This window comes from Lactuca sativa, chromosome 3, assembly GCF_002870075.4.
Source record: "Lactuca sativa cultivar Salinas chromosome 3, Lsat_Salinas_v11, whole genome shotgun sequence".
Lineage (NCBI taxonomy): Eukaryota > Viridiplantae > Streptophyta > Magnoliopsida > Asterales > Asteraceae > Lactuca > Lactuca sativa.
The window spans coordinates 191,215,138-191,233,606 of NC_056625.2; the positions used below are offsets into that span (position 1 = coordinate 191,215,138).

An 18,469-nucleotide genomic window follows, 5' to 3' on the forward strand; every position below is an offset into this window, starting at 1 on the left:
ATATTAGCCTTATTACATAAATAAAACTAATAAAGAGAATACGTGATGAACTAAATCCTGAGGGTATTATTAATACCCTCTAGTAATCTATCGGTTATTACTTTGAGGTTAGTTCACTTGATTCATTATTACAAAAGTAAATTCCTGTTATCTAGGTTGCGAGGGTCATGACCATAACTGACTGGATATGGCACGTATTGGGGTCGGTATCCTTTATGACTTTATCACCCTTAGACCTGCCGGTCCGACTATAGCTAGCAGCCAGGTGTAGGATAGTCAGTCCCGTATAGATCTATACACAACAGTCACGCTCTCCCTACAAGAGATTCTGGTCACAAGTGCTAGTCCTACACTCTGATTCTATGGGAGTGTTACCAAGGACGTGTCTCCAACTTAGACTAACAAATTTACAAGTAATAATACTTAAAATCCTTTCTATGATTTGCATGAATCCTTTATAAAATAATCCATTTTACTATATGATTCACAAGTTCGTTACTCTAGTTTTGAAAACTGTTTCTACGAGTTGATTTCTTATTTGTTTGGTAAAAACTGTTTTCCATGTTAAAAGCATAATGAAAATATAATTATCTTAAACAAAATAATATATTTTGAGCACAAGTTTCCTTATGCTTTTTCTTGTATTCCCCCCTGAAAACATGAAAAAGTCGGAAAAACGTAGGGTGCCACCATTGCCACAAGATAAGACATTGGAAGAGAAGCTGCCCAGAGTACCTGCAAGCCATCAAGGAAGGAAAGATCAAGCCGTCTTTCGTAGGTATATACACAATTAAATCTAACGATTCATCTCATGCTATTTCTTGGGTTCTTGATACCGGTTGTGGTTACCACATTTGTTCTAATGTGCAAGGACTAAGAAGAAATAGGGATGTGGAGGATGGAAGAATAAATATAATCATGGGGAACAGAAGATCGTCACCTATGACCAAGATTGGAGTGTATTCTTTAGTGCTTAGGAATGGTTTAAGTTTAGATTTGAACAATTGTTGCTATTCGCCAGAAATGGCTAGAAACATCATTTCATTTCATGGTTTGTTTAGACAAGGTTTTAGATTTTCTTTTAATAATGAGAATGGTTCGATTTTGGCTTATCTAAATGGTGTTTTTTATTTTGAAGTTATACCATGTAATGGAATTTATGAAACTGTTATGATTGTTGATAGCTTAGGAAATGATGTTTTGAACATAGATTCTTCCAATAGTATGGATAAAGCATCCTTGTGGCATTGTCGCCTTGGACATGTCAACAAGAAACGCATAGCCCAACTCCAAAAGGATGGAGTGTTGGAGTCATTCGACCTTAGGGAAGATGACACATGCGAGTCTTGTTTTCTTGGAAAGATGACTAAGTCACCCTTCGCTGGTTCTTGCGAAAGGGGTGAGGGTCTATTGGACCTAATACATACCGATGTATGTGGACCGTTTAGATCAACCACGAAGGATGGGAACCGCTTCTACGTGACTTTTACCGATGACTATAGTAGATATGGGTATATCTATTTAATCAAGCAAAAGTCAGAAACTTTTGAAAAGTTCAAAGAGTTCAAGAATGAAATGGAGAATCAATTGGGCAGGAAAATCAAGATGCTTCGATCCGATCGAGGAGGAGAGTACCTAAGTCTTGAATTCCACGATTATCTCAAGGAGTGTGGAATAGTTTCACAATTGACGCCACCTAGGACACCACAATTGAATGGTGTGGCAGAAAGGCGTAATCGAACCTTGTTGGACATGGTTCGCTCTATGATGAGTCGTGCTTCACTATCAATCTCTTTTTGGGGGTATGCCTTAGAGACTGCCGCCCATATCCTTAACCAAGTCCCTACTAAGAAGGTTGCCAAAACACCTCACGAGATGTGGACAGGGAAAGCTCCCTCGTTGGCACATATCAAGGTTTGGGGTTGTGAAGCTTTCGTAAGACGAGATACTCACGACAAGCTCGAACCTCGAAGTGAGCGATGTATTTTCATCGGCTACCCGCAGAAATCCTTTGGATATCTCTTCTATAGACCGAAGGACAATGTAGTCTTCGTTGCGAGGAGAGGAGTTTTCCGAGAGCGAGAACTCATAGGCCAAGGAGACAGTGGGAGGTAAATCGAGCTTGAAGAGATTCAAGAATCGATAGATGAAGGAACCTCTACCGCTGGCACTCAACCCGAGGAGGAAACTCCGGTTGAACCGATTGACGTATCGTTACCTCTTAGACGTTCCGAAAGAGTTAGGTTTCAACCCCAGTTGTATGGTTTTCATATTACTACCGAAGGGGACACGTATATTAGTGATAGTACACTACTAAACCTTGATGAACCTAATAGCTATAAGGAAGCCATGGCAGGCCTGGAATCTGCGAAATGGAAAGAGGCAATGGATAGCGAGATCCAATCCATGTATGATAACCAAGTTTGGAATTTTGTTGATAATGTACCCGGACGTAAGACTGTTGGGTGCAAATGGATCTTCAAGAAGAAGACCGACGTGGATGGAAAAGTACACACGTATAAGGCGCGATTGGTTGTGAAGGGCTTTACTCAAACTCCCGAAGTTGACTATGATGAGACCTTCTCACCAGTTGCGAAGATAAAATCTATTAGAGTGATGCTAGCTATTGCTGCATTTCATGATTATGAGATTTGGCAAATGGATGTCAAGACCGCTTTCCTTAACAGAAAGTTGGCTGAGGATGTTTACATGGCTCAGCCAGAGGGGTTTGTGGATCCGAAGCATCCGAATAGAGTGTGTAAGCTTGAGAAGTCCATTTATGGACTTAAGCAAGCGTCTCGCAGATGGAATCTTTGCTTCGATGAGAAAGTCAAAGAGTTTGGATTTGTACGAAACGACGATGAATCATGTGTATATGTCAAAGCCAGTGGGAGTATAGTAAGCTTCCTCGTTCTATATGTCGATGACATATTACTCATAGGAAACAACGTCCCGACTCTGCAGGAGGTTAAGTCCTGGCTCGGGAAGTGCTTCGCTATGAAGGACCTCGGAGAGGCTTCCTATATTTTGGGAATAAGGATAGTAAGAGAGAGAAGTAAGAGACTAATAGGACTTAGTCAGAACACTTACTTAGAGAAGGTACTAAAACGTTTTAGTATGGAGAACTCGAAGAAGGGAGAATTACCGATACAAAGTAATGCCAAGTTGAGTAAGACTCAAAGTCCGAGTACCGAAGCTGAAATAGCAGAAATGAGCCGAGTACCATACGCTTCCGCCGTTGGCTCAATCATGTACGCTATGACTTGTACTCGCCTTGATGTAGCCTTTGCTTTGAGCATGGTTAGCAGATATCAAGGGAATCCTGGAAGAGCTCATTGGATTGCGGTCAAGAATATCCTTAAGTACCTTCGGAGGACGAAGGAATGTTTTTTAGTCCTCGGAGGGAGTGATGACTTGAAGGTGCGAGGGTATAGTGACGCCAGTTTTCAGACCGACAGGGACAACTACCGTTCGCAGTTGGGCTGGGTCTTTACCCTGAATGGAGGAGCAGTAACTTGGAAAAGTTCCACACAGGAAACCGTAGCTGATTCAACGTGCGAATCAGAGTACATTGCAGTGAGTGAAGCGTCAAAGGAGGCAATATGGTTGAAGAACTTCATTGGTAATCTTGGAGTTGTACCTGCCATAAAGGAGCCCATGGAGATTTTCTGTGATAATGAAGGAGCGATTGCCTTGACCAAGGAACCGAGAGATCATGGTAGATCTCGACATATCGACAGAAAATACCACTTTATTAGACATCGTGTAGAAGTAGGACAACTCGTAGTGAAGAGGATATCATCAGAAGATAACCCAGCAGATCCGCTTACGAAGGGACTGAGTAGGGTTAAGCACTTGCAGCATGCTAGGAGTATTGGGCTGAAGGATGATATTAGCATAGATTAGATAGTATTAGAAACGTGTAATAGATAAATGTAATTAACATTTGATGATTAAATAAAGGAGTTTTATTTATGAGTAATGTTACTGTCTAACTATTGTTTTTCTTTGCATGTTTTGACTTCCAGAATAATTGAGTTTATTGAGAATAATCGAATTATTCAAATTGTCCACAATCGTTCATGTGTCGGAAGTAGATATGAATGAAGATTGTCATGAATCGGTGTGTAGATTGTCTAAATGGTATTAGACATAGCAAAAGATTGTTCCGACGTTCATGAGTGATTATGAACTGGTTTTGAGCATTGGAACAAACCCGCGCTTGCTGCAATCACCTTATGGAATATGATGTAAAAGGGTGATCGCAAGACGATAATATCATATAGTCTTAAAACCTAGATATATGGTTTGTTAGTTGTTAATTGGTTGTACATTGATAATGCGAAAACGCATCAGTAACTCGGTGTTATAAAACGCATTGTTGTGTGTAGTTGATTAATGAATAAGTAAATGCATATAAGTCGAAGTTTATCTGTGACTTTTATCCTAAGAGGTTAAAAGCGATATCTCGGCCGCTCGATGATTTGATTTGACTTATGTTCCGGGCTCGGTCAGAACTGAATTGATGTGTTCGATTAAGTTCTATGTCGAATAAATCGGAGATCGAGAAACCTAAATGCTTGACTAATCATTCCATAGAATTGTCAGTATGATATCTAACAGAGGACTGTGCGATCCCTTATCTAAAGGACAAGATTGATTAGATCAGAGTTTGACAGCGTCTTTGAGAGCTACGATTGCAAATCGAATTGTACTTGTGCATATAGTTACTAGACTTATCCAAGTGGGAGACTGTTGGAATAGTGTCTAAGGCTGTAACTATATTAGGCAAGTATTTGACCCGATTGTGCATGGTCCTTTTGGGTTGCCTTCACCATAGCAACTTGACAGGATGATTTATTATGAGAGAGTAAATATTATTAATATATTATAAGTATAATATAAGGAATAATAATATTGTTATTTGATTAATATAAGTCATAGAATTAATTAGAATTAATTTGGTGACTTAAAGAGATTAATTAAATAAGAGGGTATAAATTGTCAATTGTTTGATAGTTACACTTTAGACTGTAAATCCTTATTGGATAGAGGATGGACGAATTCTAGAGCTAAGGATAGCTCAAAATCGTCCAAGGCTTATCCATGGTAGGGATTTGGATTGCTTTAAGGAAAGATTATCCAACTAGGGTTTAAGGTGAAACCCTTAAGGAGTCTACAAGTATAAATAGACCCCTAGAGCTAAGGGGGTCGGCATCTCTTCTAAGGAGAAGAAACCCTGGCCGAATTTCATCCCTCTCCTCTCTCTCAAATCATCCTCTTTGCTAGTTGGTGTTTGTAAGCCATTAGAGGAGTGACAATTGTGACTCTAGAGCTCCAAGACAACAAGATCAAACAAGAGGTTCAAAGGTAAACTTCTAGATCTAATTTTGTATTGTTCTTATACCTAATTAGTCATTAGAAGTCTTGGATTCAAAGCATGTTTAATTAGAAAGCCTAGATCCAAGCATTAGGGTTTTGCATGCGCACATAGGAAAGTTCTTATGGCTAAAACCCATCAACTTAGCTACAGGAGTAGCTCCAGGGATTAAGTCGATACGAAACTCGACTTGACGCTCTGGAGGAATTCCAGGGAGATCTTCGGGGAAGACATCAGGAAAGTTGCAGGCTTCGGGAAGACTCTCGAGGTCTTTAACTTTTTGCGTCTCATCAACGACGTGAGCTAGGAATGCATGGCATTCCTTCCGCAAATATTTTTGGGCTTTGATGCATGATATGATACGAAGGTTCGAACTAGGTTTATCACCATAAACTATAAGAGCTTCACCAGAGGGAAGATTGAGACGGATAGCTTTCTCGAAGAAAAGGATATCAGCAGGATTGGGGCTTAACCAATTCATGCCGATAATGACATCGAAACTCTTAATGAATACAGGCATAAGATCGATGGGAAAGGAATGATTGCCTAGGGTAAGAGTACAGTCTATGAATATGTTGTTAGTGCTCTCTTTCTTTCCATTAGCCATCTCGACGGTGAACGTTTTAGTTAGAGGTTGGGATTTACATTTTATTAGATGTTTGAAAGCATGACTAACAAAACTCCTCTCCGCACCAGAATCAAAAAGAATGCACGCATAAGAATTGTCAAGGAGGAATGTACCCGTAACAACGGTAGGATCAGTAACCGCTTCCTCCTGAACCATCCCCAGCACTCTTCCTGTATTGCCACCCGTCTTCGCCTTGGTTTAGTTTCTTTTGAAGTGCCCAACCTCTCCACATCCATAGTAGGCATGGCTGGCACCCGCTCCAGGGGTCGGATTGGTTGGTTGGGCTGGTGCTCTACAGTATCGGTCCGTGTGTCGCTTCTTGCCACAACTGATGCACGACATCTCCCGGTACTGCCCCTAATGATGGTAGTTGCACCGAGGTAGTTTTCCAGCATAGCGGTTAGGGTTGTTGAAGTGTCGGGGGCTGCTGCGGGAGTAGTAGCAGCATGGACTGCCATTGTTTGTTGTTTCTTGGAGGGCTCCTGAGACGACTGGCCCTTGGATTTGTTCCAATACTTCTTCTTATTCCCACCACTCTCCTTTTGTGGTTCGGAGATAGCTGCTACCTCATCTAGATCGACTCTATGATCGATCAGAGTCTGCGACAGGCACTTGGCGCTATCAAATGTAGTCGGTCTAGCAGCCAAGACGCTCGCTTTGGTCTGGGCCGTCAATCCCCAGATGTACCTTTCGATCTTTTTGCTCTATGGGATGACCATTCCCATACAAAGAAGATCCAGATCACAGAATCTAGCGGTGTAGGCAGCGATGTCGGAACCCTTCATCTTCAGATTCCAGAGTTCATGCTCCAACTTTTGCACCTTGCCCCTCGGGCAGTATTCAGTGAGCATGAGTTCCTTCAATCTTTCCCATCCTATGGCATTTGCCACTGGCAGAGTCATGGATTTAACTTGACCATTCCACCAGGTCAAGGCTCGGTAGGTGAAGATGCAGGCGGCGAACTTCACTTTGTTGGCTTCGGAACAGGCGCAAATTTCGAAGATGGATTCGATTTTCTCGAACCATCGAGTCAGAGCGATAACACCTCCATTTCCATCGAAGGACTTGGGCTTTGCGGTCATGAAGTTCTTATAGGAACACTCCTTTTGTTGTCCCTGACTTCCGTCTTGTCCTTGAGGGTTGGTTCTACCTCCAGCCCCACCAAAGTTCACTTGTGCCATTGCTGCAGTCACGGCGGCTATAACTGCTGCCTGGAACATGACGAGGTCGAACTGAGGAGGTGGTGGTGGTGGTGGAGTGTTGTTGTTTCTTTTGATGAGTCTTTCTCGGGAAGGCATCTTGTTCTAGAAACAATCAGGAAGAAAAGGATGGTAATTCCTAAAGATATATGAAACAAGATATATCTCATCCTGATAATAAAAGTGTTCTACCAAGCGATAAACAAAGAAAAGGTTACTAACGCAAGTAAATTACCGCTTAGGAAAGAAAAGGTAACAACACTTGGAACGAATCTATATACGGAATTTGGCTCTAACTAAAATACTCCTATAGTATTTTATGTTGAATGTTTTTTTGTTATCGGTAAGTTTTAGGCTTTTTGTAACACCACAATCACTCCCGAGCACATGTTGGTCGTGTCTCGACTGAATATAATTGATCAGACTATATTGACCCTAGACATGATTACATAACTGCCCAGGTGTAACCGCAGTGTCTCAACATCCAAATACTACTGTGTTGTTCTACCTATGACATGGATTCAGGTACCTAGGTATACTTGTATACTTTTATAAAAATACTTATAATTTTTGAAAGTATTTTTTTTTATTTTAGAGCACTTAGGCCCCTTAATATTTATAGGTGTATACCATGTAAGGTTCGGTATACTTAGTTCGCTATAAACAAGGGCTCTGATACCAATCTATCACACCCTGAAACCGGAATGGTGGAATCGTTCCGGGGCGGAGGACGTCATGTTTAACATCACAACTAATGAATAATAGCAACAATAGCAACACAACCAATACAGTGGATACATATATGAAAAATGTTTACATCAATTTGAAACTTGTTTTAAGTACATCAAAAGTATGTAAATATATAGAAAATATGACTCTTATTGCTCCGGCTCCTCTAATCCAAGAAGTACTTGTCTACTAATTTCCTGAGAATACAAGCAGTTTGGAAGAATATCAGCATAAAGTTGGTCAGTTCATAAGCATTTAGTTTTGGAAGAAAAATGTTCTTTGATCCTTTTGAAAAGTGTTCCTCAAGAAAATCCTATATTTTCTTATGAAAAGCGTGTTTGAAAACCCATTCCTTCCATGACTTCCAGATTTATACAAGATATGTACAAATCCAAGGTGTCGTGGAATGAATATGAATATCCGTTGGTTACATGTTAAACAATTTGGTTATGAAAGCCGAGTTATCCCGAGAAAATCCTATATTATATTTTCCCTAAAAGTTGGTTGTGGTTATCCGTTCTAAACTGAAGTGTACAAGTATCTACCATACTTATATCGATAAACGTAGTTTTCTTTTAAGAACCCTGGTTACACCCAGTGAGGTATATTAGCCTTATTACATAAATAAAACTAATAAAGAGAATACGTGATGAACTAAATCCTGAGGGTATTATTAATACCCTCTAGTAATCTATCGGTTATTACTTTGAGGTTAGTTCACTTGATTCATTATTACAAAAGTAAATTCCTGTTATCTAGGTTACGAGGGTCATGACCATAACTGACTGGATATGGTACGTATTGGGGTCGGTATCCTTTATGACTTTGTCACCCTTAGACCTGCCGGTCCGACTATAGCTAGCAGCCAGGTGTAGGATAGTCAGTCCCGTATAGATCTATACACAACAGTCACGCTCTCCCTACAAGAGATTCTGGTCACAAGTGCTAGTCCTACACTCTGATTCTATGGGAGTGTGACCAAGGACGTGTCTCCAACTTAGACTAACAAATTTACAAGTAATAATACTGAAAATCCTTTTTATGATTTGCATGAATCCTTTATAAAATAATCCATTTTACTATATGATTCACAAGTTCGTTACTCTAGTTTTGAAAACTGTTTCTACGAGTTGATTTCTTATTCGTTTGGTAAAAATTGTTTTCCATGTTAAAAGCATACTGAAAATATAATTATCTTAAACAAAATAATATATTTTGAGCACAAGTTTCCTTATGCTTTTTCTTGAATCCCCCCCCCCCCTGAAAACATGAAAAACTCGGAAAAACGTAGGGGTATGAACTCACCTCGGGCAAGTGGCTTGAATGAAGGATCGATACGAAATGTTAGATGTTCAAGTGAAGGCTTGAACACGATTTGATCCTAATCACATGTAATGACACATAGAAGAGTAAAATGAAGGTATATCACCACTAGATGTGATGGAGAACCATTCTAGGGACTCGGAACTACTTGCAGTAAGCGTTAGGACCTTAAAGGATTGCATGAGGGGAGTGTATGGCCACCTTAAGGGTGTGTTCGGCCATGGGTGTGCGGCCCAAGGGGTGTGCGGCCGTACACTCATGTTGGAAAGTGTCTTTGAGGTGTTTCAAGGTCCATACTTGCATCCATGAAGTGTCCTAGGTCCATACTTGGTTGTAGTACAAGTTTAGGGTCTTAGAAATGGGTTTGTGGTCCTAGAATGTGTGTGTGTGGTCGCACACAGGAGTGTGTGGTCGCACACTTGAGTGTGTGGTCGTACAAGGGTGTGTGTGGCCGTACACAGGTGCGTGCGGTCGTACACCCCACAAGATGATGTGCAAAATGCAATTTCCAAGGTGCAACAAGGCTAGGGTCATGTCTATCTCGAGTATGGAAGTCAAACTCTCACTTTGGAGGGTCTTTTAGGAGTGTGAGGCCACCACAAGGGGGTGTGCAGCCGCACTCCTTCAAAGAGATGATGAACATGTCAGGACTTGATGATTCAAAGCTTAGATCAAGTGGTTCTTCAAGCACAATAAGCTAAAGGATGGATTACTCACGTTTTGAAGCTTTGGAGGGTTTTTGGTTGAAGAAGCTTGAGAGAAATGATGTTGTGTGTTGCCAAGGTGTTAAAGGAATGAAAGGAAAGGGGTCTACCCTTTATATAGGGGTTGGTATGTTGTCTACAAGTGAGTGTGCGGCCAAGAGGTGAGTGTGCGGCCGCACACCCATGTGTACGGCCGTACACTCCCCCTAAGGGTGTGTACGGCCTGATTTTTTCACTTTATGGCTTGCTGGCTCATTCCCAAACTCAACCTTGGCCATACTCAAACTTAGAACACTTAAATGAACCCTCAAACAGTGCTAGAAGTCAACAAAACAAGCTTAACATTGATTGAATTGACTAAGTGTACAAGATAGAAGTTCCGGGTTGTCACAATAAACTACTAAAACCTCGACCCTACTCGTCGAGTCTAGCAAGAGCTCGACAAGCTCTCCTTCAACAAAAACGGGACCTTCTACAACTAACTCGCCGAGTTCACCCTTGAACTCGTCGAGTTCATCTTCATCCGCATTAAGGCGTTTAGTCTTTGACTCGTCGAGTCCGTCTTCATGTGGTTGGGACATTGCCTTGAACTCACCAAGTTCATCCTTGAACTCGTCGAGTTCGTGATCTCCAAGTCCAAAACGAACCCAACATGCTGAGCCTTCTTTCAACTCAACATATTGTCCATTCTCAGAAGAGGTATGGGGGAAACTGCGACCCAAATCGTCGAGTCGTATAAGCGACTTTCTGAGTCCCTTTTTTTCCAAAACTATTCAGTTGATTTCAATTGGTCTTAATGCATCCAAACCATAGATCTGACCTCCTAGGGTCCATATTTTACGTAAAGCTACGAACTTTACTTCCTTTCATAGGGGATTTGGCTCAAATGGCCTTAAAATGGGATTTATATGATGCATGGGGCTCCCATGGCCATAAGTTGGCACCTTTATGCCATGGGAACCTTTAATGGTCCCATATTTGAAGTTCTCACCCCAAAATCATAGTTGCGTCCAAGAATGACTCCAAAAATGACTTCCAAAAACCCTAAGTTACTCCAAAAAGAGTATCTAATGAAAGAAGAAGCAAGGTCTGGACTTTTACCTCTAATAAACAGGAAATTAAGCAAAACCTCTAGATCTCCTTGCTCCTTCTAAAATCCCAAGCTCCTCCTTCTTCTCTTCAACCTTCTAACTCACACAAAATGGCACAAAGAGTTCAAAATCACTTAAAAACGATTAGGGTTTCGTGGGGATGGTCTGAGGGTGTTGGAGGCTGTAAAGGGAACCACTTAAGGTGTTTAAATAGGGTGAAAACCCTAAATATTAGGGTTTCATCCAGGCAGCCCTACTCGTCGAGTCGGGCTCCCAACTCGTCGAGTAGGTCACTTAACCCCGCGACCAAAAATCCAGTCTACTCGACGAGTTGGGCCTCCAACTCGCGGAGTCCCGGTGCAAAACATGAAATTACTTAAATTTAAATACGTACTAGGAACCGGGTGTTACAATAACCCTAGTCCTCGACTCAACTCTCTCCCTGTGTGGATTTAATTTTTAGGTTGGTGTGATTTTTCCACTGTGTTTGGATATGTAATTGGGTTAATGACCAAGGTGGGTAATAAGGTTTTAACTTTGTCCACATTAGGTCCTTAATGTTTTTTTTTGTACATATTACACCAACATGGTTGTTATAACCATTTAGATAGGGTAATAAGGTTTTAATTTTATCCACATTAGGTCCTTAAGGTCTTTTTTTGTACATATTACACCAACGTGGTTGTTATAACCGTTTAAAGAGGAGGTAATAAGGTTTTAATTTTGTCCACATTAGGTCCTTATTTTTAATATTTTTATCATTTCATCTAACTCTTTTACAATTTATATTAGTATCTAGTTAGATGGTTTTATCATTTCATCTTCTCATTTTAGTCGCCTATTCATCACAACGATGGTTTCAATTGAAAGGTTACATAACTTATAAGCCAGTGGCGGAGCCAGGGTCAAAGTAAAAGAGTATCCCCGACAAGTAATGGGGTATCCCTGATAAGTAATAGCGTTTCGAGGATACCTCATTGGTTGAGTCATTAGTTATCGGGGATACCTTATTACTTTTTGGGGATACTCTTTTACTTTAACCCTGACTTCGCCACTGACTTATAAGTTATCTGAAATTTAAATAATGACATAAAAGGACATTTAAAATAATGTTTTCTTAATTAATTAAGGTGTATATTTGGAAATTAAATAAATAAAATATAAAAAAAATAAAAAAATAAAAAAAAAACCTTTAAAAAAACTAGTCTAAGTAGCTTTTTAAAATGCTAGCTTATAAGCAACTTTTTGGCTTGCCAAACATGACAACTTAAAAAAGATTATAAAATAAACTAGCTTATCAGCTAGCTCTGACGCGCCAAACATAGCCTTAATCATTAAGACTTTGATTATTATTAGTTTTTTTTTTGTTAAAATGACAAAAAATTGTTATGTAACCTTTCAATTGAAATCGCAGTTGTGGTGAATGGGAGACTAAAATGAAAAGATGAAATGATGAAGTCATCTACCTAGATACTAATATAAACTGTAAAAGAGTTAGAAATGAAATGATAAAAATATTAAAAATAAGAACCTAAAGTGGACAAAATTAAAACCTTATTAACCCCCCCCCCTCTCTCTCTCTCTCTCTCTCTCTCTCTCTCTCTCTCTCTCTCTCTCTCTCTCTCTCTCTCTCTCTCTCTCTCTCTCTCTCTCTCTCTCTCTCTCTCTCTCTCTCTTTAAACGATTATAATAACCATGTAGGTGTAATATGTACAAAAAAAGACCTTAAGGATCTAATGTGGACAAAATTAAAACATTATTACCCTTTTTAAACAGTTATAACAACCATGTTGGTGTAATATGTTAAAAAAAAACCTTTCGGACATAATGTAGACAAAGTTAAAACCTTATTACCCTCCTAGGTCATTAACCCTATGTAATTTTCCAATTTGTGTTTCAACTACTTTGTATGTGTGTGTGTGTGTGTGTTTTGTTTCTAATTCTCTATGTGATCTAACTCTAGTGTGTGAGTTTTAGTTTTTGATTGTGTGTATGTGTGTGTTTTTTTAGATGATTAATGTGGTTTATAATTGCAAGTGTATGAATATCATTTTGTTCAAAAGTTAGTGTGTGGGTGTATGAAAATGAATTATGAAGTCTAACACTGTTTTTGTTTTCCTGAAACCGATGATGACAGACGATTGTGACAACAGACTGTGGTGGTGGGCGAAGAAAGAAAAGAGACGATAGACGATGGACTGTGGTGCGTTAAGGTATGGTGGGGGTGGGTGAGATGGGTATAGTGGAGCCTTTGTAATTAAATATTAAATGTATGTCATATTCAAAGGGGCGAGATAGTCTTATTACATGGATAAGGACCAACTAGGTAAGAAAATAAACCTTAACACTTTCCAAAGATATCCTTAAAGTGTAACTTTTTAAAAACCACAATAACCATTTATGAAATTTTGTCCTATTTATATCAAAATTTGACAACAGGTTTTTCTATTTAAATGGTCAAACAAGTAATTTCACAAAGTTTATTTTTGCAATATGTGTTGGTAGTTTATGTTAGTTTCCCAAAATATGGTTGCTTTGTGTACCTTCCCTTTATTTAATCATAAACACATAAACCAAGCAATTAAACATTGATTTTAAAGTATATTTCCGATAATAATAAAAATTAACAAAAAAATACAATCTTACTTTAAGGAATAACTAGAGAAAGTAACTTCAATGTTCAACCTATGTAAGTTATATTTTAATATTTTATCAATAACAGATTTCAAATATAAAAAAAAAAAATCAAACTTTAGCTAAAACTAAATACAAAAGTTCTAGTGTTCATTATTTTTATTAAAAACATATCATTATCTTAATAACTTACAATTACTTTTGAATTTAAACATTAAAATGTTCTAGTTAGTATTAGAAACCATTGCAATGATATAACTTGTAAGACTAAGGCATGAAAGAATTCACAAGTATGTTTACAAAGCTACCCAACCACCACATTACTAGAAGTGAAGTTGAGCCTATGATATTAATATATAGAATTAGAAAGAACAACAATCTAAGCTAAGCTACCACCTAAATTGGTGCATTAAAAAGTAAGTATGAATGACATAGACACAGCAAGAAGATTGATGTTACTACTGTACTACTGGTTGTTGTACATGTTTCTTCTCAGTTGCTTCAACATACCATGATTTCCAAGCCTCCACATAATGCCCCAAAACATCACCTAGAGCTGTCATGTCATATTATCAACAACCAAACTACTTTTTCATCTATCAGCTAGCAGTTAACTTTCCAGCTGGCAACTAGTTTTTCAAAAGAAAATCATATTTTTTGTTTTTTCAAAAGAAAAAAAAAATGTAATATAAAACCACCAACTTAAATACGGAATGAAAGTTAACAAAAAAAAGTATTTTAGAGATCTATTCAACAAAACTTCTAAAGTTTATTTGGTTAATGGAATAAGTAGTAGTAGTAGTGCATTCCATGATCATGTTTAGTTGGCCTATAGAAACTAAATGATTTCTTATGAAGTTTAATATATAAAAATAATTAGCAAGGACTTCTATTTACAAGTAAAAATAACTTTAGTTACTTTCATATAACAAAAATATAAAACTGTAGATTAATGAAAACAATGTAAACTTTTCTGATAAGCAATAAAAATTAACAAACAGGTTTCTTTCATTCCATCATACCAAACACTATCTCATAAGGGTAAAATTGTAAAAGTCATGACTTAATGGATGAAAGACTCATTATCTATATTTCCCTATAACTATAATTAATCTTTCTATATTTAATGAAAAAGATTTAGCAACATACCTTTGTTGTGATACTGAGGACGATAAGTATGAGCCAACTTTTCCCAATCTTGACTCTCCTTTGACTTTTTGTTTCCAGACATTCCTACAGGTCTAAATGGTCCAAACACAAATTCCTTTGAATTTCTTTGATTTTGAGGGTGTAAAGGTAAACACAAATTCTCATCACTTTCCATTTCCACCTTCACAATGTCAATATTCATATTCATATTCCCATGCATTGCTACAGTAACTTCTTTTGAGCTCCAATCAGATAAAGATTCAATTCTGTATCTTTTTGAATCTGAATCATTAACATTGTTTGTTATATCTGTTCCAAAAGCTCGCCTTTTTGAGCTGTTTGTAATTGTATTTGTATCCAATGGTTGTAAAGATTTTGTCTCCTTTTCCCCTTTCAATCCCAACCATCTAAATGATGGTTTTCCACTCTCTGGGTGTCGCATCTTTTATGAAAAAAAAAAAAAAAAAAAAAGATTGTAACTTTTTTAGATAAATTGCCTTGTAATTGACTAATTGTGTTATCTTTATAACCAAGAAAGTAGAAGTGTAGAAGCTATACCTTTTCAAGGAGACCCATGGATGAAAAGACATTTGCAATGTCATATAATCGCCTCACTTTTGCTGAGTATATAGAATTTGTGTTATGTAAGTGCAAGGGGTGTAAAAGTAAATTTATAAATCAAATTGGAAAGGAAATTACTTCTCATGGCTGTTGGGTCATGCACATCACCAAGCAATGTTGTTGCAGCAGTGTCCAAAGAGATCAAATCTTCCTGAAGAATATAAAGAAAGTGTGTTTAGGAACCAAGATTAAGAATAGGCTGTTTTGAGTGAAAAATGGTTTTTAGTTTTCACTCACCTTAGAAGAGATGAATAGCTTGATGAAATTTTGTGTCAGAAGTCCTAGAGATTTTTCCTTCCTGTTGGTGTCTGAAATGTATGTCAAGAAATACAAACTATGTGTCATGTTTTGTATCTCATTGGCATCTAAACAAGAATGGTTGATTATGAATTGAATATTAAAGAGAAGTAGAAGGAAATCAACTTACCACTTTTTTGAGATCCGGAAGGTTTGATATGTGTGTCAGTGTTTGAGTTGTTTGAATTAGAAGGCCCACGACAATTGTTCTCATTTACAGCCTAGTAAAAGAATCTGGATCGTTAAGTAAATTCAAAACAAAGAAAATATGTTTCAAGAGTTCTTGTGACAGATGAGAATTAAGAGAACTCAAACTTAAAAATGGAGAACTTACAGCTCCAAAGTTGTAGTATTGTGACATTTTCAGGTTGTCGTTAGATGATGCCTGTTTCTACAAGTGAATGTACACACAAAAGTTCACAAGTCATGAGTTCATCTTATTGTTTTAACTTTAATCAATCATACAAACAGAAAATTATCAGGAGAATATGCGTGTTTTTGAACATACCCTAAGCTCGTCTAAAGCTTGTGGAATTGCACTGAACCCCCTCCAAGTATACTGATTCTTTGCTTTCCTTGTCAGGACCTGAAAATTAAACAAACTACAAACCCTAAACCGACTATGCGCAACCAATTTCTTGAACAAATCAATAGAAAGAGAAAACAGTGCAGAGATGAAGAGGGAAAAGACTTACGCCAACACTTTCTAATATGTTGACGATGTCGTAAATTCGCCGCCTCTCAACACCTGTGGGTTTTTCCAAGATCCTTTTATCATTCTGATTCTGTTTGTTCATTATCATTAAGGAAAATCGTACTCAAGCATAAAAGTCAGATGAAAACCTAATTGATTTGCTGCGTTGTCAAGTCCTATCGATTCAACGCCTTCTCGATTATACAACCTCAGGAAACTGAAGATTAATCGATTTCAGATTGTGATATAAGAAGCAAACAAGATCTAAAGAGTGCATGTGTGCAAAAGAGAGAAAGGTAAATGAATAAATACTTGGAGCATAAGACGCCGAGAGACTTCTCTTTGCGGCTGTAGAGAGAAGGAACTTTAGTATCGGAATCATGAAGTAACGCCATGGATGGAAATCCTTGAAACTCAGCTCGATCGATAGATCCGATTTGAGATTTGTATTGTGAAGTTAGTTTCGATGAATCAATGGCGGGATTGTAGATTCAAAATTGGGGTTTCTCGATCTGGAAAACCTGGAGACCAAAACGAGAAAAGCAGCGCTTCAAAACGAGCCGCGGGAATTTGAATCCGGGACGATGCGCGGCTTCCCCTAGTTGCCTTCACTCCTTTTCTTTAAAGATAAATTTGAAAATATATGTTTAAAAAATAAAAATATATAAAACATTATATTAGAATTTTATTTAGTTGTGAAAAAATGACAAAAATTACCTTGTTGGAAGATATTTAAAGTTTTATAAGAATAACTATCTTTTTTTTTTCAAAATACGAAATTCGAAATTATGGTTTTTTATATATAAGCCAAAATTTTCATCATTTATCACTTTCATTTTCAAAGTATCATATTGAAACCTCTCATCCTACAAATTTGCATTGCCAAACTTGGAGAAATGGTTTCTTATGCAATGGATTTTTTTTATTTTTGACAACGTCATTTTTTAATGTGGCTGTAATTTTCGAGTCTTGCATAGTTTTGCATAGGGGGGTGACAATTTCCGATTGCCATTCTATTCTTTTAGCTACAGGTTAATAAATTTTGTTTCAAATTGTATTTCATTTGTATGAGAAATGTTGTATATTTGGTATATACATGAAATCAGTAGATGAAATTATAACATCCTATTTTTTTACCAACATTAAATTTTTATTTAAAATAAAAAATAAATAGATAATATCATTATTAAATAAATAATTATTTGGATAATAAATAAGATTAATAAGTTTGAACTTGAAATAATATAAATTTTTAGAGTAGGGTGAGAAGCATCAAATTGGCCAAACTTACCTTTCTAGCTTTGACTTAGTCAAAGGACCAATTTACAAGTGTAATTTTGTCATGGGGCATTAGTGTTAGTCTTAGGCTCAGGGAAGTAGTGTGGTTGATACTAAGTTCCATTTAAACCATCTCCTCTGCCCACCTTATTGCCTAACTTTGTCAAAGAGAGAAAAGATAGAGAAACAATAGTGAACTACTAAGGAGAGAGAAAATATTGACAAGTCAGGCACCCGAAGCAGGCTCCACCTTAGTGACATATTATCCTTGTCGTTGATGGAATTGATTTCACCCCACCACTCTTAGAAGTTCATTTAAAGACTATGTTTAAAAAGGTGGATTGACTCGGAAATTAGAAAGCATAAGGACTAGAATTGCCAATAGGCTAAAGTGTTAAGTTAGTTAGACTTCATCTTTTTCATTTTGGAGAGATCGACAAGAGATAGAAAGTAAAAGCTTCTAGGCAACATCCTAGAATAGAATTTGAGTGTTTAAGATGTTAAAGTAATTAAAAAGAATGACTTTGTGAAATGGTTTTATGAACATGTGATGTGATGTGTATAAAAACATCATATTTGAATGATTTAGAAATGAATATCAGAAAAAGGATTGACGGATGGAAGGCCAGCTTTCTCTCTCTTCTACCGGGAGGCCGCGGGAGTCAACTCTGCAGAGGAGAATTCAACCACATATCATGCAAAAAAAAATGTCCAGGGAATTGATAGAGTCAGACCTGAGAAT

General features: G+C 37.7%; 1 protein-coding gene across 3 annotated transcripts; it reads right to left on the minus strand.

Moving 5' to 3' along the window:
* Window positions 1-7,988: 7,988 nt before the first annotated feature.
* On the minus strand, window positions 7,989-17,085 carry LOC111887254 (E2F transcription factor-like E2FF). Of its 3 annotated transcripts, none has more exons than XM_042898897.2 (11): window positions 16,762-17,085; window positions 16,599-16,666; window positions 16,451-16,503; window positions 16,264-16,341; window positions 16,090-16,146; window positions 15,886-15,976; window positions 15,696-15,766; window positions 15,537-15,609; window positions 15,396-15,457; window positions 14,838-15,279; window positions 7,989-8,133 (listed from the first exon to the last, which is right to left on the minus strand). In XM_042898897.2, exons 1-11 carry the CDS (start codon window positions 16,842-16,844, stop codon window positions 8,126-8,128), a joined length of 1,086 nt encoding a protein of 361 aa, XP_042754831.1. In that variant the 5' UTR covers window positions 16,845-17,085; the 3' UTR covers window positions 7,989-8,125. The 3 variants fall into 3 exon arrangements, with proteins under 3 accessions (XP_042754831.1, XP_023739183.1, XP_023739182.1); XM_023883415.3 differs by lacking the exon at window positions 7,989-8,133 and adding an exon at window positions 13,921-14,244 and having other exon boundaries at window positions 16,090-16,140; window positions 16,762-17,082; XM_023883414.3 differs by lacking the exon at window positions 7,989-8,133 and adding an exon at window positions 13,921-14,244 and having other exon boundaries at window positions 16,762-17,079.
* Between the last annotated feature and the right edge of the window lie 1,384 nt (window positions 17,086-18,469).

Excerpts from the sequence above, each read along its gene's own strand:
- LOC111887254 (XM_023883414.3), bottom strand. The coding sequence starts at position 16,844 with ATGGCGTTACTTCATGATTCCGATACTAAAGTTCCTTCTCTCTACAGC. Across the intron at positions 16,504-16,598 it reads CAACGCAGCAAATCAATTAG|GTGTTGAGAGGCGGCGAATT; the intron begins GTTTTCATCTGA and ends AAAAACCCACAG. Across the intron at positions 15,767-15,885 it reads TTCCGGATCTCAAAAAAGTG|ACACCAACAGGAAGGAAAAA; the intron begins GTAAGTTGATTT and ends CATACATTTCAG.